At 40.4% G+C, this 22,111-nt stretch overlaps 1 protein-coding gene across 1 annotated transcript in view; it reads left to right on the top strand.

Moving 5' to 3' along the window:
* LOC114658118 (uncharacterized) overlaps positions 1-22,111 on the top strand; it is a 56,168-nt gene that overhangs the window by 17,507 nt on the left and 16,550 nt on the right. The window contains exons 4-5 of the mRNA XM_028810168.2: positions 2,737-2,838; positions 21,019-21,129. Coding sequence (XP_028666001.2) covers positions 2,737-2,838; positions 21,019-21,129 — 213 coding nt within the window. The remainder of the gene's footprint in view (positions 1-2,736; positions 2,839-21,018; positions 21,130-22,111) is intronic.

Genomic DNA, 22,111 nt, shown 5'->3' on the forward strand with positions numbered 1-22,111 from the left:
AGATGACTGCAGCAATGTACAGAGACATCCTGGATGAAAACCTGCTCCAGAGCGCTCTTGACCTCAGACTCAGGCGACGATTCATCATTCAGCAGGACAACGACCCTAAGCACACAGCCAAGATATCAAAGGAGTGGCTTCAGGACAACTCTGTGAATGTCCTTGAGTGGCCCAGCCAGAGCCCAGACTTGAATCCGATTGAACATCTCTAGAGAGATATTAAAATGGCTTTGCACCGACGCTTCCCATCCAACCTGATGGAGCTGGAGAGGTGCTGTAAAGAGGAATGGGCGAAAATGGCCTAGGATAGGTGTGCCAAGCTTGTGGCATCATATTCAAAAAGACTTGAGGCTATAATTGCTGCCAAAGGTGCATCGACAAAGTATTGAGCAAAGGCTGTGAAAACTTGTGTACATGGGATTTCTCAGTTTTTTTATTTTTAATAAATTTGCAAAAACCTCAAGTAAACTTTTTTCACATTGTCATTATGGGGTGTTGTGTGCAGAATTCTGAGGAAAAAAATGAATTTAATCCATTTTGGAATAAGGCTGTAACATAATAAAAGGTGGAAAAAGTGATGTGCTGTGAATACTTTCTGGATGCACTGTATGTTGTGGTTGCCTGGCAATACACACAGTTCACATGAACGTTTTCCAAAGAGCCCATGTGGAGCAAAAATGGTAGGTGGGCAATTTCAAGGTGAAAAACTTTGGCACACTCCATATAAAAAGTATTCACACACCCAGTTATGATTTTTCCATGACCTTTTGAAAAACTATATGTTGAGTGGTTTTGCTTTTTATAGGCACCATAATGAGTGACTGTTTTTACCAGATGCTAAACCATGTCACCCTTTTTATTCAGTTACAATTGATACTTTTGTGATATACTAATATGTCACAAAAATAAATATAATTATACTACCAAAATACCCACACTTCGCAGTGGCGAAGTACTGCTTTAAGATTTTTATTAAGAAGAAAAGTAAACCTTTTTAAACTGAGGGAACATATACCAATAATTATTTGTTAAGGATCTCTTTGTATACCACGTTGTCAGTTCGACCCTCCGGTTGTAATATGACCAAGCTGTGCGCTGAGTTTACTTTTGAGCATGCAAAGTATAGTTGGCCATGTGAAAAGCAATCTTGTCTCAAATCAATGCCAGCCTTTTGTAGGGTCTGTCCCTGAGACTTATTGTCATTGCGAAGCAGAGCCTTACTGGAAATTGGAGGCGTTTGAATTGAAATGGGTTTTATCGATAATTTCGTATCCAGCTTTTGAGAGTTTAAACATTCATAAACATCAAAGTGTCCACTACTCAAATCGTCACCTGTGAATCTAAGATGTTTAAGAGGCATTGGCGGTTGTCCAAAGGTGTAAAATATTTGGCCATTTCGGTACACTTGAAAGCGACAACCGAACAATTCAGCGGCAGCCATCAACTCACATGCAGAACCATAGGTGAAGGGCTTAAGCATTTCACTCTTATAGTGCTCCTGTGTAGTTTAATTATCTCCTGTACCGTCATCAGTCCACACCTTGAAGCTGTTGCAGTCATTCAATACATAAGACACAATGTTCCTCCTGATATCAAGAGTCAGCCTGATATGGCTGTGCAATATGTAACACAGAGAATGGAAAAGGCAGTCGCCATTTTTGGGCATGGGAACCACTCGGTAAGTGACTGTTGTTTGATCGATGGTGATCACCTCGATAGACATGTTAATGGGGGTACGGTTGGAATGATAAAGGAAATGGGTACGTGAATAATGTAAACTAAGTCTAAAATACCTACACAATAACTATAGTCGTAATAAACGAACAATAAAACAGCAGAGAAGCCGTGGATTAAATAAAAAGGCTGCATTTATCAGCAGGGAGACGTGAATACCGTGGCGAAGCAAGGAAGGGAATGAAGAGGCTGGAGCGACGGACGGCCTTATATAGGCAGGCAGCCAACTACATGGGAGGCGTGGGGATGGGGGACCCAACGCCGCCTCACACAGCGACCGAGCTGCAGGCTATGGACGTATATATGTACGTAAGTAGGATTCAGTTAGCATTGGGAACCTGCGTACCAAATTTCATAAAGATGGGCCCTTAAGTAACCAAGACTGTTGGAAAGTTCAATATGGCGGCCGACAGTGGCGTCATACCACCAAAATAAGTATGTACATTGGTTTCGGTTAGCGCAGGGAAGCCGCCTACCAAATTTCGTGAAGATGGGGCCATAAATAAGAAAGTTTAACATGGCAGACGTTGTCGACCGATATGACCGTTACGCGTAGAATTTTAAAATGAAACCTGCTTAACTTTTGTAAGTAAGCTGTAAGGAATGATCCTGCCAAATTTCAGTCTTCTACCTACACGGGAAGTTGGAGAATTAGTGATGAGTGAGTCAGTGAGTGAGGGCTTTGCCTTTTATTAGTATAGATGAGTGTGTTAATACATAAATTCTGTTTAATGTAAAATCAAGTGTAGTAAAGAATGGCATGCTTTATAAATTTATATAACTTAATCATTGTTGGTATATGAATAGTATAGCTGTACTGTATAAGTAAGTATTTAATATAAGTGACACGTTCTATTTTCTCAATTGACTATCTGTCAGTTTTTGGAGTTAATATTTTTATGGGGTTTTGCTTGATCCATTCTACCAGTTTTTAATTTTGCTAAGAATAATTTCAATTTTATTAAAATATTTAATTCTAACTCATTTTCAACTTATATCTAGACAAAAAGAGATGTGCAGAAAGTGAAGCCATGTCATCAACAGTTCCGTATGCTGATTTTGAAAATGCTTCACGATGAGAATTTCCGCCAACAATACATTCAGGTAAGAGGTAGATGATAAAATTACAGATACTCTCTGATATGTGTTTTTCCAACAATGACAATTGCTTCCTTTTTAAAATCCACTCATGTTATTCTTTCAACATGCATTGTACTGATTTATAGATAAAGGTACAGGTTGTTCCCTCACCAAGAGGAAAAGAAGGCAAGAGCCTTCAACCAAGACTGATGCAGGCTACACAGAGAAAACGTTGAATTTCATATCTTGTTTTCCTTTTGGTGTGAGAACAACCTTTACCCTTTTTCTTTTCTTGTAAGGTGCATTCTGTTTCAACTCTTCACTGATCACATTTACAAATACTTCATTTTTAAAATATAAGACAAAAAAATATGCAGTAGCACATAAAACACAGTGCTACACATAAGATGCCACACAACGTGTAGTAATGTGTAGTGTACTAAAGTACTAATTGTGCTGATATGCTTCCACTTGTTAAAGGAAGAATGTCACCACCTCCTGGTCATCTGTTCTCACTTGATTCTATGCACACATATACACAAAACTTTTCTGCATGAGCCCTCACTTCGAGTTCTCTTCTCTGCTGTACAGTCTGATGTGAAATTTCTTTAAAGCTACTTCCAGGGTTAAAGCCAGCTATGCTCTGAAAACATTTATTCAGTTAGGGATGTCATTTCTTTGACTACATGAACTACGAGCAAACACTTGCTCTAGTGGCAGCAGTGTTCCAGTACCACTGAGTCTTTATAAGTCTCTTGGGCAACTTCCCAAATGCCCATTACTTTAAAACTGTCAACATGGTTCTGTGCTTATAAAACAGTGTGTTTCCTCATAGCATTTGGACAAGAGAGGATTGGCTTCCTGCCATTCCATCTTGACCTCAACTTTAGAATAGCTCCTGGCTTTTAATTACTCTGCAAGAACCTAATTCTAGACTAGACTTCTGTGTCCTCTCCTTTCATGTGAAACCTGTCCCCGGTTACCAACCATGTACCACCGACTGTCAGCCAGAAAGCATTATATGAATTTTTTTATATGCCCACATAGTGGATCACGCAGTCTGGCATAGTCTAGGTCTGTGGCCATCTGTTACCTCGGTCAAAACCTCTCCTCAATCTGCCGAGATATCTTCCATAATGCCATTCTTTATTTTCCATTGGATCCCCTGCAAATCTAATTTCTAAAGCACCATATTTGACAATGACCACCATTTAGTATTAGGATTTCAGAGAAAGGGAAACATAAAGGCTTCCTGAGAGATTTAAGTCTTTAAGAGCAGCTGAAGGCTTATGTGATAGGGACAAAATAAGTTCTTGGAAGAATGTCTAACCTAGTTCATCTGTTGCCTGAAAAAAAGAGTGCCATTGATCTGGGACTTGGCTGAAAGTGACTCGGGAAAGAAATTTAAAGTAGCCTCATGGCAGGATGGTAGGTTGTTTATGGTTTTAATGAAAGTTTGAGACAGAGACTCAGTGGTAGGACCAAAGGGCTTGATTTCTGTATATATGTTTTTGTGTGGGAGAGTGAATGTGAGAAAAGAGAGGTGGGAACCGAGAAAGTGAGAGCTTGGTGGCAGTTTTGAGTTAGCTAAAGGACAATGTGTGTTAGAGTTTGTTGGTCTAGGTTCATCTTATTCCTGTATTTATTTTTTTAAGGAAGGATGAAAGGTTACCCATCATTGGAGACTGTTTCTGAAAGAAGAGCTTTCTGTTATTGATTAATATTACTGTACAATAGCATGAAATGTTACATGCATTTAATTAATGATTAACATTATTATCTGTTCCTTAAAGTGTATTATTCTGCATTAGTTTGCCAATATGGCTGGATAACAATGGCAGTAACAATAGGCTTTTACTTGAAATTTTGTAGTTAAAGAGCAGTGTCACTTTACTGACTTGTTAAATAAAACGGTGTGGGATTTTAAGGTCAAATATGGATTGCTTGCAATCCTGTGCTGAAACTCGAGTCCTCTGAATTAAATAATATTTAGATAACACTACCAATTAGTGTGTCTTTTTGTTAACATAACGGTATTAAATAAAAAATAAGCCTAATCCAAATTCTTGACCCAGTTAAAAATATTAAAATAAACACAAAGCCTGTTGAATATAAATCTGTGGCAAAACACTATTATATATGAGCATATCGTGTTGCTTTTGTTAATTGAATGTTATTTTGCTACTGCCTTGTGACAAACACACAAAAAAAATAATGTTTGAGGTATGGTATTATTTATACAGGTAGTTGCACATCAGGGCAGGGCTGTTTCTGTCTGTGATGATATAAATTAAACTCTTCCAACTCTCTTTCATTAAACAATGTAGATAAATTAACATTAACAAGGGGATTGCTGTAATTTCTTCTATATGGCATCTTGATCATTTTTATTCTGTTGCCATTTATTTTATCATTACGAGATGAAATCAAGACTGTGTTTTCACATATATCTGGTTTATATCCTAAGTCCAGATCCATATGTTTCAATGTCCTGAACAAGTACATAAGAGGATCGCTGCAAACTGAATCTCATATTAAAGGGTGATATGTACATGTATAACAAGGAAGATTTTCACAAGTGGTGCTCTGGTCATCTCCATTACAGTCTTGGGCACAAGCTTGTGTCTTGCACTTTTTTGCAGAGAGCACATTAAGATTATCTTTGTAGGTGACCATTTTTTTCTTTTAATCAATGCTTTTTATCATTTTGCATTTTTTTACATCTTTTTTCATGCACAGTGATTTGTTTGTTAGCCACCTCTTAATCCTGCCACATGCTGTATTTTATACCTGACCTATCTTAGGCAGACTTCTTGTCAAATATTTGGAAAAAGCCATATATTGCAACTGATTCCAAGTATAAGTTCTTAAGGTCAGTTTTAGCCATATAGTTAGTACTAGTTAGTACTACTGAGATATTCCTAGTAATAATTCTGTTTTATTGATTACCTTTCACAAAAAACAGCAACAAAAAGATTATTCAAAAATACATGACAAAGCAATGCAGGATTTTTATTTTTATATATATACAGTAATCCCTCACCTATCGCGGGGGTTACGTTCCAGAGCCCCCCGCGATAGGTGAAAATCCGCGAAGTAGCGACCTATATTTATTTTATTATTTATACATATTTTAAGGCTTTATAAACCCTTCCCACACTCTTGTAAACCTTTCTCACTCTCTTGTTAACCTTTCCCACACTCTTATAAACACTTCCTATGTTCTTAAACACTTTCTACATTCTTAAACACCGCAGACCAACATTGCACACTGCACGCAGCGATCAGACGTCAATGTGTCTGCACTCGCTTTGTGAAGGGGGGCAGCTGAACTCACGTTGAGCAGAAATGGACTTTGTGCTGCTTCTGCCAAAATGCCTGCTTGTCGCTCTGCGCGTTCAGAAGGAGGAGGAGTGTGTGGTTTTGTGAGGGCTGAACGCACGTTCGCTCAAACCCCCCTCCCTGGAGGCGCAGTTCGCATTGTCAAGGGGGTGGGGAGCTGAATGAACGCTAAGGAGAAGTGGACTTCGTGCTGGCTTTGTGCTGGTTGTCGCTCTGCCTGTCAATAATTTAAAAGCCTGTACATCACCAATTTTCCTGTCTCACTGTCTTGTCTTGCGTGAAGTTAAAATGTTTTATAATAGTGAGATGTTACTCATATCCTTAGCCCTACATCCACATATCATATGTGTTAACAAAGTGTGTTTTATAAGTTTACATGTGTTTAAAGCATGTGGGATGGGTATTTTAAGGGTTAAACTATAAAAATGTTTATTTATATGGTCTTTCTATATCGTGGATTTTCTCCTGTTGCTGATGGGTCTGGAACATAACTTCCGCGATAGGCGGGCAATCACTTGTATTTAAAAACCCGCGAAGTCGTGAATCCGCGAAAAGTGAACCGCGAAGTAGCGAGGGATTACTGTAATAATAATATATCATATATATACTGTGTGTGTGTGTGTGTGTGTGTGTGTGTGTGTATATATATATACACACACACACACTGTATATATGTATATGTAGCTGCGTTTTCCCAAAGTTTCTAAAATTCTGCAGCTCTAACTCAAAAAGTGGCATTCAGCAAAGGCCTGATGCGCAGAAATGATTCCACAGACAAAATATCTTCGTTTTTAAAAGTTTAGTTAAGTTTCAAAGTAAAACAGTTCACACAAAAAAGAAAATTAAAATAGCAAAAAAAAGGAAAAATTCTAATAAGAAAAAATTAGTTCTAAGCTTAATCTTGTTACATCTTAAATCGTTAATAGTCACTTATAATTTCTGAACCATTTCAAAACGTTTCTGAACCATTTCAAAACGTTTCTGAACCATTTCAAAGAGGTCAGAAAACTGTGTGCTTATCCCATTTCTAACTTAAAATGGGTTTATCAAGACCCTCTTTACTGGAACCTGTTCTAAACAACAATAAAACCTAATATCACACTGTTTCTCAGTTATAGCAAGAAGATTCTATCTCTTACTAGCTTATAGGGGGAAAAAGACTATACCATTGTCTATAACTATAGAAGAAATTATATTCTATTCAAATAAAGCAAACATTAATATGAGTTTAACTCAAAACTTTAACTTTCTAAAATTGGCTCTTACTATATATATATATATATATATATATATATATATATATATATATATATATATATATATATATATATATATATATATATATATATATATATATATATATATATAATACAGTTGTGCTTGAAAGTTTGTGTTAAACAAATGAGACAAAAATATTATACTTGGTCATTTATTTATTGAGGAAAATGATCGAATATTACATTTTTGTGAGTGGCAAAAGTATGTGAACCTCTAGGATTCACAGTTAGTTTGAAGGTGAAATTAAGAGTCCGGTGTTTTCAATCAATGGGATGACAATCAGGTGTGAGTGGGCACCCTGTGTTATTTAAAGAGCAGGGATCTATCAGTCTGCTCTTCACAACACGTTTGTAGAAGTGTATCATGGCACGAACAAAGGAGATTTCTGAGGACCTCAGAAAAAGAGTTGTTGGTGCTCATCAGGCTGGAAAAGGTTACAAAACCATCTCTAAATAGAGTTTGCACTCCACCAATCCACAGTCAGACAGACTGTGTACAAATGGAGGAAATTCAAGACCATTGTTACCCTCCCCAGGAGTAGTCGACCAACAAAGATCACTCCAAGAGCAAGGTGTGTAATAGTCTGCGAGGTCACAAAGGACCACAAGGTAACTTATAAGCAACTGAAGGCCTCTGTCACATTGGCTAATGTTCATGTTCATGAGTCCACCATCAGGAGAACACTGAACAACAATGGTGTGCATGGCAGGGTTGCAAGAAGAAAGCCACTGCTCTTCAAAAAAAACATTGCTGCTCGTCTGCAGTTTGCTAAAGATCACATGGACAAACCAGAAGTCTATTGGAAGAATGTTTTGTGGACGGATGAGACCAAAATAGAACTTTTTGGTTTAAATGAAAAGCGTTATGTTTGGAGAAAGGAGAACACTGCATTCCAGCATAAGAACCTTATCCCATCTGTGAAACATGGTGGTGGTATTATCATGGTTTGGGCCTGTTTTGCTGCATCTGGGCCAGGACGGCTTGCCTTCATTGATGGAACAATGAATTCTGAATTATATCGGAGAATTCTAAAGGAAAATGTCAGGACATCTGTCCATGAACTGAATCTCAAGGGAAGGTGGGTCATGCAGCAAGACAACGACCCTAAGCATACAAGTTGTTCTAACAAAGAATGGTTAAAGAAGGATAAAGTTAATGTTTTGGAATGGCCAAGTCAAAGTCCTGACCTTAATCCAATCAAAATGTTGTGGAAGGACCTGAAGCAAGCAGTTAATGTGAGGAAACCCACCAACATCCCAGAGTTGAAGCTGTTCTGTACGGAGGAATGGGCTAAAATTCCTCCAACCCGGTGTGCAGCACTGATCAACAGTTACCGGAAACGTTTAGTTGCAGTTATTGCTGCAAAGGGGGGTCACACCAGATACTGAAAGCAAAGGTTCACATACTTTTGCCACTCACAAATCTGTAATATTCGATGACCAAGTATAATATTTTTGTCTCATTTGTTTAACTGGTTTCTCTTTATCTACTTTTAGGACTTGAGTGAAAATCTGATGATGTTTTAGGTCATATTTATGCAGAAATATAGAAAACTAGCCAAACCGCGGCGTACCATACGTCACATACTCAGGCCGTTTTTTTAATGATTTTTAAGCACAGGGAGAAAATTAACATTTGAAAAATGGGTAATGTAATAAATCACCAAGAAAAGTAACATTGTAACAATGAACGGAACGAACCAACACATAATTGTCCGTGACTGAAAACTGGCGGACCACCATCGCGCCTTCTCCTCCCAGACCGAGGGATGGGGGTGGACGGCGCTCGGGCACAGTCCACATGCACCTGTGAGTCACGTAGACTTTTCATTGTTCTTTGCGGTTTTGGCTGCTTTTCTATATATAATCCACCAAGTTACCCGACCACGGTAGTAGCGGGGGGTGGGAGGGGGGTGTGTACAAAGGGCAGAGACGTAATCAGTGCGAGCGTATGACTCGCAGTTACTGGTAATTCCCCGGTTTGCAGCACGAATGGGGTTCAACGGCTTACATATACCTTTCTGCGCCTGGTAGACACACGTTGATCCATTCAGTGTATCACGCGTGCAGTTACTTGATGCAGGAATCTGTATAACATTGAAAGAAGTGTTGTTTCCATGAAATACATTTGAAGCGGTGGCCATTGAAGGCAAATGAACAGTCAACACGGCTTACAGCTGGATTGATGCCGTGTTTTGTGTCACCTGACCATGATAGTAGCGAATGGGGCTGGGGTGTACAAAGGGTAGGGACGTAATCAGTGCGAGCGTATGAACAGCACTTCCTGGGAATTCCTCGTTCATGGGGAACAAATGCAAGCCCCGGTTGATCCATTCAGTGTAGTGTGCGTGCAGTATGGGACATCCAAGGGCATCACAGACCTGTCAATGCTCAATCTCATGCATAATTATTTATTGAATGCTAAACACTTCCGGAAAGACACAGTTGTCTAAAATGGGTTGGTCTGAGAATACAACAGTAAGTGAATGAAAAGACGGAACTCTGGAGAGAGCAAAATACAGCACAATAGTGAACCCACGGCATAACAAACGCCGCATAATTGTTTATTGATGCTTGAACACTTCTGGAAAGACACAGTTGTCTAAAAAGGGAGGGTTTGAGGATACAACAGAAAGTGAATGAAAAGATGGAACTCTGGAGAGAGCAACATATAATTGTCCGTGAGTGAAGACTGGTTTTGGCAGATATAGGCATATCTTTTTGAAAGTTTGTCCCTGTGCCTTATTAATTGTCATCGCAAATGCCAATCGAACAGGAAATTGTCTTCGGGTAAAAGTAAAAGGCAAATTTGAATCTGACGGGGTCAGGCATATCCAGGGAGTAAGGACAGTTTGTGAGGTTACAGATGTGATAGTTTTACACTCCAGTACATTGCGATGAATGGCGCTAACAGACAGTCTAGTGCCATTACAAAGACCTTTTGCAGGCAGGAGGTTTCTGAGAAGCATGATGACGGATCCATCTTTAATTTTGAGTTTATGTGGAGGCATGCCAGTAGGAGTAAGACTATTAAGAAATTCCTCGGGGAATGAAAGTTGATCTGCAGGATCATCTGTGACGATGCAGTCCACGCTCGTGAAAGTCACCTCATTGTTAGGGATAAATTTTAGCACTTGTTCATTAAGGAATAGCGAGTCTTCGTTGGTGACGCTTAATATAGCTCGCGTGCTGAGTTGTTCCAGAGTGACAGTTGAGAAGTCGATGTCGCCATACAGTTGTTGAACGGGATCAGAAATTAAAGGAAAACAATGTGAAGGCAGTGTCACAGGTGTTCCGTTTATCCCATCCCCAACTTCAAGGAGCCATTGTGCGAAATGTTGTTCTTCAGGAAGAGCTCTCATATTTGTTGTCAGTGTAAGAACATGCATGTGATGCCACAAAGGGTGCTTGTTAATGCAACTGGCGACAGTAAGGGCGCGGGAGCCACGCATAATAACGGGGAGAATTTGTCGGAAATCTCCACCCAATAGTATTGTTTTGCCTCCAAAAGGCTGCGTGTCACCAGTGAGGTCACGTAATAACTGTCAACTGCCTGGAATGCGTATGCGTGTGTCATTGGCGCCTCGTCCCATATAATAACTTTGGATTGTAGAAGATGTTGAGCTTGTGGTGAAGAAGGTTTGATGTTGCATGTGGAAGTACTATTGAGCTTCAACGGTATTTTAAAAACAGAATGGGCAGTTCGTCCACCCGGTAATAATGTTGCAGCTATTCCTGTAGACGCTACGGTTGTAGGAATGTCTCCCCTAGCTCTGATGGTATGAATCAGGGTTTTGTACACAAAGGTTTTCCCTGTTCCTGCAGGACCATCCAAGAAGAAGCATCGGGGATGGGAATTGTTATATGCAGCATGTAAAACAGTATCAACAGCGTGTTTCTGTTCTGTGTTGAGTTTGTCGTAGTGTTCCATAGCGTGTGAGTGTTCAGCCTGAGCGTCGAAGATGGGAGATGAATGACACATTGGAGGAATGTCAGTGGGGGGTAGGTGTAATTTGTGCAGGTTGAAGCCATGTGGTTGCAGCATGTCATTAATGTCAGCGAGAGCATACATGCAAGCGGTAGTTGTGGAATATTTTGTGAGAAAGTCCTCGGAAAGGGAGAGTTTGAGTGTCCCAAAGGTGTGGAATGTTGTGTGGTTCACCGAAGACACAGATGAAAACGAACATTTCTCGCAAGAATCATGGCATTCGTATCTGGGATGCCTCTGAAGGAGTATCATGCCATATCTTGTCGTCTTTAAGAAGACCTAATTCTTGGCAAGCTTCTTTGAAAGTGTCACATTCGATACCATTGACTGTTCGTAGATGTTGAAAACTTGTGATCCCCACGCAACGGGTAAGGAGAAGTCTGAGGTAATAACGTTCGGTGTCGTTAATGGCAACAACAGGCATTCTACCGATCACTTTTGTGCCTCCTCTGATTCTCTTTTTCCATTTTCCAGAGGATTTTTGAAACGTGTAATGTTGCGGAACATCAGTGTAATGTAAGTCAACAGCTTCAGGATCTGTTTTGTTGAGTTCAAACCATGCTAACAGCATAGTGTTTTTGTGGGCGTGTCTTTGGAGCGCTTGTTCCTCATGACCCTCATGAAAGAAGATGAGTTGTTGTTCCGGCAAATGAACTGGTAGTCGGGTAATGACGTGAGATTTTTCTGATAGGCTGTACTCATTTAAACGCCACATAGCCTCAGGAGCACTAACATACCTACTGTCAAGGAAAGTCTGTATTTCGTCATGTTGAATAACATCATCAGCTGGCTCCCTGCGAAGTGCAATTGATGCAGCGTCGTGTCCTTTGTACACATACTTATAAAGATACTTGATACATTTAATGGACGCGCAAACTTCAACGTTAATATGAGCATTGAATTTCTGAGAAAGCCACGGATTGTAAGGAACTATCCAACGGTTGTCGATATCGTATTTGCCAACAACGGCAGTTCTGCCTGGTCTTCGGCGGTATATAGGGTATCCTTGTGTATTTTCTTGAGTCTCCGAGTTGAAGTCTTTCGGGAAATTTTTGGTACAGGCGCCGTCCTTCATGCAAGGTGATTTGGCGTTGAGCGTGCCACACGGACCATGCACCATGCATTTAGTGACAATTTAGAAAAGTCGAGGGTGTATTTCAGGATTTGGAAGCCCAGTACACACATATTTGTCTATATCATCCTTGGTCCTTATTTTGGATTGTGAGTCAAGTGTAAGTAACATATGGCAATGAGGCAATCCTCGTTTTTGGAATTCAGTGACAAACATGTAAGCGAGAACATTGCCGAAAATATTCTTTTCCAGAAAATCTGTTAGAAAATGTCGCAGTTTTATATGAAAGACGCGAGCAACAATGTCAGGTCTGTGTTCTATTTGCTCATGATGGGAAATGGCGTTGCAGATTTCCAGCCAAGCAGTATTGCAGGTGAAGGTTAAGAATAAGTCAGGCTTTCCACATTTGCTTACAATTGCCATCGCGTCTTGGTAGTTCTGTTGCATGTACCTTGGACTGCCTTGAAAGGTAGAGGGAAGAATGATCAATTGTCCAGGGCGGAGGTCATGGTGATGTGCTTTCGCAGTGACAGCATCCACAAGTCCCCTGTATTGCTCTATACGCAAATCTTGTTGATGTGAGCGAAGATAATGTAGACGTGTGCCTTCTGTTCTGACGTATGCGTCGACGATGTATTGCTGGAAGAGTTTGCCACTGGAATGCAAGACACTAAATGAAGATCTCATGGCAAGCCTGAAAGCATAAAATTGGAGCTGTGTGACTCGCATTCTTTTCGCGGTTCGCTTTTCCTCAACATGGGTCGATTGTATATGCCAGCCTGGATCTCCGTAAGGGAATAGCAGTGGATAAACCATGGGGTCACAGTTCATATTGAGAACAGAGATATGCTTGCAAGCATCTCCCCTTGGATATATGCAAATGTCGCGTTGTGCAGGAGGTTCCCCATCTTTTACCTACAAAGATAGCAGCAACATCAGTTTGACAGGATGGGGCGTTATACCTTCTCATATCCAGCCCTGGATTTTCCATGAACACCATTCGTACAGCAGTAACAGGGTTACCGTGAGTGATAATGTCATGCATTTGCATGTAAGATTTTGCGAAGGGATTAACCTGTCGTATCATGTTGTCTAGTTGAAGCAACAAAATTTCACTGCAACCACTATTACATTCCTTTTGCAAACGTTGACTGGTAGCCTCAGCAGAATCGAAGATATATAGCTGACCGTATTGTGGTGACGTGTCAGGATTGGTATATAAAGGAGAGACCTGGTGATAAATTTGACCGTGGATTCTGAAAGCATACGGTCCTTGTCCAGATGGTTGAGCGATGTGTGCGCCCATTGACGCGAAAGCTAAAGCAGAGTTGTATTCCCTGATATGATCACAGTAATTTCGGGACAGCGGGTTCCTGACAGTCAAGAGGTCTTCTAAAAAAAGAGGGGGTTTGGATAGCGGTGGCAAAGACACCTTGCCGGCATGACAACACTTAGTGTAATGTCCGGATTTGTTGACCTCTGCTGGCCAATGAAGAGCATTGCAAGAAGCTCAAGAAGCGCGGTAGGTAGGCCAATGTTATGTTCTTGGACGTGAATGGCGGTATCTTCTTGAAAAGCTGCAGAAAACTGAATGCGATGTTTGTGCATGAACGATTTAGTTGACACTGAAGGGAATTGGAATGAGTTGTGTTGAAGCATTTCTGGCGATCTTCACATTGCATAATTCATTCAGTGGAGTGTGTTTTTAAATGCATGTTGAGATATCTCTGCACTCGGAACGTTTTTGAACAAATCGTGCATTGAAAGATCTGTTTGGAATGCGTTTGTTCAGTGGAGTGGGTGTTTAAATGTGCTTTGAGAGATTTCTGGTGCATGAAGGTTTTGGAGCAGTGTTGACACTGAAAAGAATTCATCAGGGAATGTGTTTTGAGATGGTTAGTAAGGTATCTGCGTGCGTGAAAGTGTTTGTTGCAAATTTTGCATACAAATCTTTCTGTTGAATGGATCTGCATATGGTTGTGGAGATCCATCTCACCTGTGAAGTCTTCATTACAAAATGTGCAATTGAAGGTGAGAGTGGAATGAGTTTGTAAGTGTTTGTTGAGAGCGCGAGTTGTTTTGAAGCATTGTTGGCAATGTTCACATTGAATAATTCGTTTAGTGTTGTGTTTTTTTAAATGTGCGTTCAAATATCTCTGCACTCGGAAGCTTTTAGAACAAAAGGTGCATTGAAAGTCCTGTGTGGAATTCGTGTGTTCAGGGGAGTGTGTCTTTAAATGTTTTTCAGGAAGAGGAGAGTGGGCAGGTGACATCACGTTAGTGTGGCGAGCAAGTGGGTGTGCACCCTGTGTGCACATACCGACAGCGTCAAAAGAAGTCACCAGAAGGTTATCACGTGGGTATTTGAGAGGCATGAGAACCTCGTAATGCCCATGATCCAAAGGACCGCTAAAGAGCAGGGATATGGAGAGACGTTGGGCCGGATTGTAAACTCGAGGAGAGGCATGAGGACGTTCTTGGAAGTAAATGCTGATAGTAGCTGGAAGGATTTGGGACATTGCCACAATTTCTGCCTCACCACCATAGACTCCGGACGTAGTCATGTAGTCAGCGTATTGTTGAGCAGACTGTATAACAATGCCTCTGTGACTAACAACGGACACCACGTCGCTGAAGTTACCCCAATGTTGGCAAACAAAGTCAACAGCAATTTTGCGAAGTTTGAGAGCAACAGTCTCGTCAATGACATTTTTCCAAAAAAACCCGACTGATAGAAACAAACAGTTACCTGATGCAGGAATTTGTATAACATTGAAAGAAGTGTTGTCTACATGAAATACATTTGAAGTGGTAGCCATGGAGGGCAAAAGAACAGTCAACGTGGCTCACAGCTGGATTTGGACAGCAGGACAGACCAAAGCGAGTAAGTATGTGTTTGATGAGCTGTTCAAGGTGGCGGGCAGTGCTCTGAGGTGCGTTCCTGATCACGTGGGAGGAGGGGGTAGAGTTTCTGGGCGGGGCTTCGTTGTTCCTTTCCCATGGCTTTTGATGGTGGACGCGGTCGGGTGTTGAAACCGAAAAGAATAATGAAAAGTGAACGTGGCTCGGAGGTGCATGTGGACTCCTAGCACAGACGAAAGGGACTAACTGGGTGGTCGGTGAGTTTTTGCGTCCGGGCACATGAGCAGGCAGTGTGAATGCCTAGAGAGCGAGGGTAGACGCGTGTTGGTGTGCGGGGAAACGTCTTCCGTGTTCCTGCAGGAACTGCTGTATGTAGCGTGTAAAACAGTTTGCTATGGTGCACGCGGTCGTGCCTCGTAACCGAAAACGCATGTTTGTCGCGGATACGAATTGCTGTGTGTAGCGTGTAAAACAGTTTGCTATGGTGCACACGGTGGTGCCTCGTAACCGAAAAGTCAACGTGGCTCAGAGGTGCGTGTGTACTGTAGCCCAGCCGAACATAAATGATGTCGTTTTTTCAGACTTGTCGCTTCCGAGTTTTTTCAGACTTGTCGCGGCCGAGTTGGTGGGCGTGGCTCTGCGAGTTGTCGTTGTATCCAATGGTCTTGGGCGTCTTACTTGTCGGTGGCTTAGTGAATTCACGCCCCTTCCGGCGTGCTTTCAATGGGTGGCTACTTGTCTCCCGGCTTAGTGAATTACATATATAGATTCTAAAGGGTTCACAAACTTTCAAGCACAACTGTATATATACTGTGGTGGCTACGGAGCCCAACAGGGCTGAGCCCAGAAGTCCCACACCTGTGGCCCCGATGTAACCCAGGAGGGCTGCCACCACGCGTTCCAGGGGAACGTAGTGTGCGTCCTATGGCTGCTCCCCCGGTCCCAGTGTCAAAGGGGGTCCCGGCCGTTTGCCACTGTATATACTGTGTGTGTGTATATATATATATTTATATATATTTATATATATATATATATATATATATATATAATATATATATATATATATATATATAATATACACACACACGAGGGGTCTTCAATAATTTATCTACCCGAGTATGAAAGAAAGTACCAAGCATGTTGAAACAAATCTAGGCATGTTGTGACATGTCTGAAGGTTACTCATGCACAGTTGTGGCTCAGTGCAAGTCTGATATTCCAAGAGACAGATTGTCAGGAGAGTCCTCATACGAATCAAGTAAGCTTCTTCACAGCAATGCGCTGGTTCACATGTCACGTCAATCACAGGCTGCCATCTGAGATTGTGGGTTCTAGCAGCTGAATCATCCATCCTACAGTCCTGACCTGGCACCCTCGGATTATTTCCTGTTCCGAGTTTTGAAGAAATCTCTCTGTGGACAGCGGGATCAAGTGATGAAGATGTCAAGGCTACTGTGACGCCCTGGTTTGCAGGTCAAACAGAAGATTTTTTTTTTCAAAGGGGTTAAAGTCATTGCAGGAAAAGTGAATTATTGTGAATTAAAGTAAACTGTTGTATCAGGGGACTATATTGAAAAATAATAATTGAAAATGTGTGTGTGTGTATGTATATGTATAATTTATGAAGGAGGACTTTTTTTGTTACTGAATTTAACAATGAGACTGAAGGGAAGATGATTTGCTACCATGTTATATGGGTGCTACAAATGATTATTTTGTAAATGATTAGACTATTGACTATTTTATTGATTAATCAGTTAATCTAATGACTTTGTCCAAATAATTTAAGTAGTCATATGAATTTGTGCTATTTTTAAAAAAATGAATAATTTTACATATAAAATTTGAAGATATCATGATTAAAAACACAACTAGAATAACTCCAAGAAGACAATAAGACAACTGTATTAGTCATGAAATATCTCTCTATTATATAAAAATATCTTGGGATGAGACGAGACCTGTTCAGAGAGACGAGACGTGACTTTCTCAGAAAGACACTTTCACGTCCTGAGACACGAGACTTTGTGCCAAGGGATTTAACCACGCCCGGGGCCAGAAAAAGACAAAGAGTAGATGACAAAGTAGAACGTCGTAAAGAATTCAAAAACGTTGGCGCGATATACATGCAGAGCAGGTTAGAGATGATGGAAGTAGGAAAATTTGAAAGTCTCAAAAAAATGATAGTAAAGATCACATTAGCGCAAGTAAACAGAAATTATTACTCGGTGAAAAGAGATCATATATATTGTTCAGATTTAAACTTTAAATCGGAGACTTGTAGATCATCTAATTTGTGTTGCCAGGAGGGGACAGTTCCGTTTCTCAATTAAAGAATAGAAAATCTTCCTCTTCATAGGGGTGCACCTCTGGAGCAGGACTCCCAACAGGAGCAGAGGATGTCTGGGGGAGAAAAGAGACAAGGCAGTGAGACAAAAGGACAGCTGCTGTACAGGCTTATAAATGTTCGAAATGCCACACAAGATGTAGATCACGCGGCACGGCAGTAGCAGCAAACCAGCAGCTGATCGAGCAAAGAGGAGATAAAAAAAAACTGTTTTTGTTTCCCATTGTATCACCGTTTAAGAGGGGGTTTTGGAGAAGCAACCGTGTCTCCTTGGGGTGCGTTCAGCCCCCCTCTTCACAATGTGACTGGCAAGGACGGGAAGTGGCTGATGCGTAGCGTGGGGGGGGGATTGGCGAGCGAAGCCCCCTAGTTTAAATAAAAAAGCATAAATGTAACGTTTTTTTTTTTTTTTTGATTAATAATGGACTCAATATAAATGTATGTTAGCAGTCCAACTTGAAACAAGTCCAAATAATTAGTTTTTGATTCTTTTCAACCTCATTGTTACAGTGAGGAACATAAGTATTTGAACACCCTGCGATTTTGCAAGTTTTCCCACTTAGAAATCATGGAGGGGTCTGAAATTCATATTGTAGGTGCATTCCCACTGTGAGAGACAGAATGTAATAAAAAATTCAGGGAATCACATTGTATGATTTGTACAGAATTTATTTGTATTGCACTGCTGCACATAAGTATTTGAACACCTGAGAAAATCAGTGTTAATATTTGGTACAGAAGCCTTTGTTTGCAATTACAGAGGTCAAACATTTCCTGTAGTTCTTGACCAGGTTTGCATACACTGCAACAGGGATTTTGGCCCACACCTCCACACAGATCTCCTCTAGATCTGTCAGGTTCCGGGGCTGGCGCTGAGAAACATGGAGTTTCAGCTCCCTCCAAAGATTTTTGATTGGATTTAGGTCTGGAGACTGGCTAGGCCACTCCAGAACCTTGATATGCTTCTTACGGAGCCACTCCTTGGTTATCCTGGCTGTGTGCTTCGGGTCATTGTCATGTTGGAAGACCCAGCCACGACCCATCTTCAGTGCTCTGACTGAGGGAAGGAGGTTGTTGCTCAAAATCTCACAATACATGGCCCCATTCATCCTCTCCTTAATACAGTGCAGTCGTCCTGTCCCCTTCGCAGAAAAGCACCCCCAAAGCATGTTGTTTCCACCCCCATGCTTCACAGTAGGGATGGTGTTCTTGGGATGCAACTCCTACATCTTTTTCCTCCAAACACGGCGAGTGAAGTTTAGACCAAAAAGTTCTATTTTGGTCTCATCTGACCACATGACTTTCTCCCATGCCTCCTCTGGATCATCCAGATGGTCATTGGCAAACTTCAGATGGGCTTGGACATGTGATGACTTGAGCAGAGGAACCTTACGTGCAATGCGTGATTTGAAACCATGATGGCATAGTGTTCTACCGACAGTGACCTTTGAAACTGTGGTCCCAGCTCTCTTCATGTCATTGACCAGCTCCACATGTGTAGTTCTGGGCTGATTCCTCACCTTTCGTATCATCTGTGATACCCCATGAGGTGAGATCTTGCATGGAACCCCAGTCTGAGGGAGACTGACAGTCGTCTTTAGTCTCTTCCATTTTCTGACAATTGCTCCAACAGTTGATCGATTTTCACCAAGCTGCTTGGCTATTGCCCCGTAGCCCTTTCCAGCCTTGTGGAGGTCCACAATTTTGTCTGGTGTCTTTTGACAGCTCTGTGGTCTTGCCCATGGTAGTAGGTGGAGTCTGACTGACTGTGGGGTGGACAGGTGTCTTTAAAGAGCTCAGACAGGTGCTACTAATTAAGATTACTAAGTGGAGTAGAGGTGGACTTCTTAAAGGCAGAGTAACAGGTCTTTGAGAGCCAGAATTCTTGCTGATTACCAGGTGTTCAAATACTTATGTGCAGCAGTGCAATACAAATAAATTCTGTACAAATCATACAATGTGATTTCCTGATTTTTTTTTTACATTCTGTCTCTCACAGTGGGAATGCACCTACAATGTGAATTTCAGACCCCTCCATGATTTCTAAGTGGGAAAACTTGCAAAATTGCAGGGTGTTCAAATACTTATGTTCCTCACTGTATATTGAATCCACTCCAAGACTCATTTCACATTTTTTTATAATCCATCTTAAATTGAAATAGCTGTTATTCCTAGACGTTGTGAATATAGCTGCAAGGTTATATTTGGCATATAGTGGCTTAATAATGTTTTGTATTATATACATGATACCAACTGAAATCATATTGCAGGAGAAAGGAAACTTAGCTCTTAAAGAGATTTTTTTACGGAGCTGACTTTGGCATAGCTTCACACTTTGTTCTGAAGGGGAAATGACTGCACAACAAGCAATTTTTATATTCCCTTTACTTGTTACCTCCATCATCATGTTTAAACGTTTATTATTTATAAGAGCTTCACAGCACAAAAGAACTATTGTCGGAAAGTTAAGTGCAAGTGAGTTACTTATGGTATTGTTGGCTTTTTCTGTTCTATACTTCCGTCTGTTTTTTGCACAGTGAACAACCATTTTCCCTGACTTTTAAGTGAAATACACCACACATAGGAGAATTTTGCCCAGTATTTGGAGGAACTTTCTTCTGCTGAATATGGTGCAGCTGCTGCCTACTTAAAAGTATAGAGAGTCCTAGCATACTGGTGTGCATGTAAGGAAGGGACAGGGACATCTGGTCGATTAAGAAAATAGAATTTGATTAAACTTTTTAGTAGCTTATTCGATTACATCAATTAATTATTGTATCCCTCCTCCACTCTCTGGTACACTGACAGTGAGAACTTTCAGTCAGCGATTTATTCAGAAGAAATGTGTCAAGAAGCACTACTGGGGCTTTTTTATACCAACAGCAAAATGTCCGCATAATGCCTCACTGTGACAGCCAAGTTAGAAGTTTTCTTTCTTTATAATTTTCTTCCCTTTTTAGTTATTCTAATGTGTGTTCAAACCACCAGATCTATCTAATCTAATTTATCTAAAATGCTAAGATCTGTCCTTCTGTGGCTAGTGCCTTGGTCTTAGGCTTGATTGAAAGCTTATGAGTTGATACATTCTGGTAAGTCAAAAAAGTGGAGGTAGTGGTAAACTCTGCAAACTGACCTGCACTCACAGATTTTTTATGGTAAGTGACATGGCGGAAGGAGAAAGCACCCCTATGGAGAGGATGAGGCAGTATCAGTCTAGGAGTTGGTTTAAATTCTTGTTTGTTTGTGTATTTTTGACTGACTTTCAACTGCAGATAATTACAACCTGTTTAATATTATTATTATTATTTTATTCCAGAACGACTTGAAAAAGGAGTATGGAGAGCTGTTTACAGCCGCCCTAGAAAAGAGACTTATAGAGTATTTTGAAAGACTTGAAAGTGTATTACCAGAGCCAGAACTGAGTAAGGTAATATATATTAAAATTGCAGTTAAGTAATTGTTTTAGTTATTTTTAGCAGGCTTTTAGCAGAATAATTTTTGAGAGGTTTGTAGGATCACAAGAATTCTTCCCTTTTATTTTCCATTTTTCTGACAATTTTGATAAAATGGACCCATTTGTACTTGCTGGGGAAAGTTGATGGAAACACCTCAATGAAAGAATTAGTGAACATGTGTGTAAAATAGGTTTTTGGCCACCATGTGTGAATGTCGTGTGAAATATGTAAACCGTTTACTAAAAACCTTTTTATTTTTATATGCTTTTATGTAAACCGTAATGCCTGCAAGAAAAAGTAAATTTGACTTGAATCATTAAGGCAAATTTCTTGAATGTCATATTAAACTGGCTTGGGAAGTTTAAACAAACCTGGAAACTTACAGTTATTGAAGTTCATATTCCAAACTTTTCAAATGTAAACATATGGCAAAGTAAGAGAGTAATTTTTGACAAAAGTATCCATAATATCATGGGGATTATGGCTGAGATGGTCGATAACATTGCCTATTGGCAGACCACTTTGTCGCTGTATATGCCAGAAATGCCTTATTTTTTTTAAATCTTATGCACAAGAAAGCTGTCGAGCACTCATTAAGGTGTTTTTGCATTCTTTCCACTTACTTCGTTCCAATTCAGGGGTTGAATCGTTAATTTGTTTCTATTTCCAGTTACAGTAGTTCTGTTGTGTTTAAACTTTCAAGCAAACTAAATGCATCAATAAACACCCCATGGTCATGTTGTGAACTTCTTTCATTGGGCAAAAATATTTTTTCCTGGGGAAAAAATATAGAGGGTCAACAATTGTGTTCGTGCAGTGCTGCATTTTCCCTAATTATTGTGTTTATTTAAAAAACACAAATATATGATGTTCTATATTTCATTTCTATTAGCCACCATATAAACGTAACTTCAATTTAGTTTATCTCACATTACCTGTCTGCTGTCCTAAGTC

This window comes from Erpetoichthys calabaricus, chromosome 9, assembly GCF_900747795.2.
Source record: "Erpetoichthys calabaricus chromosome 9, fErpCal1.3, whole genome shotgun sequence".
NCBI classification, from domain to species: Eukaryota; Metazoa; Chordata; class Cladistia; order Polypteriformes; family Polypteridae; genus Erpetoichthys; species Erpetoichthys calabaricus.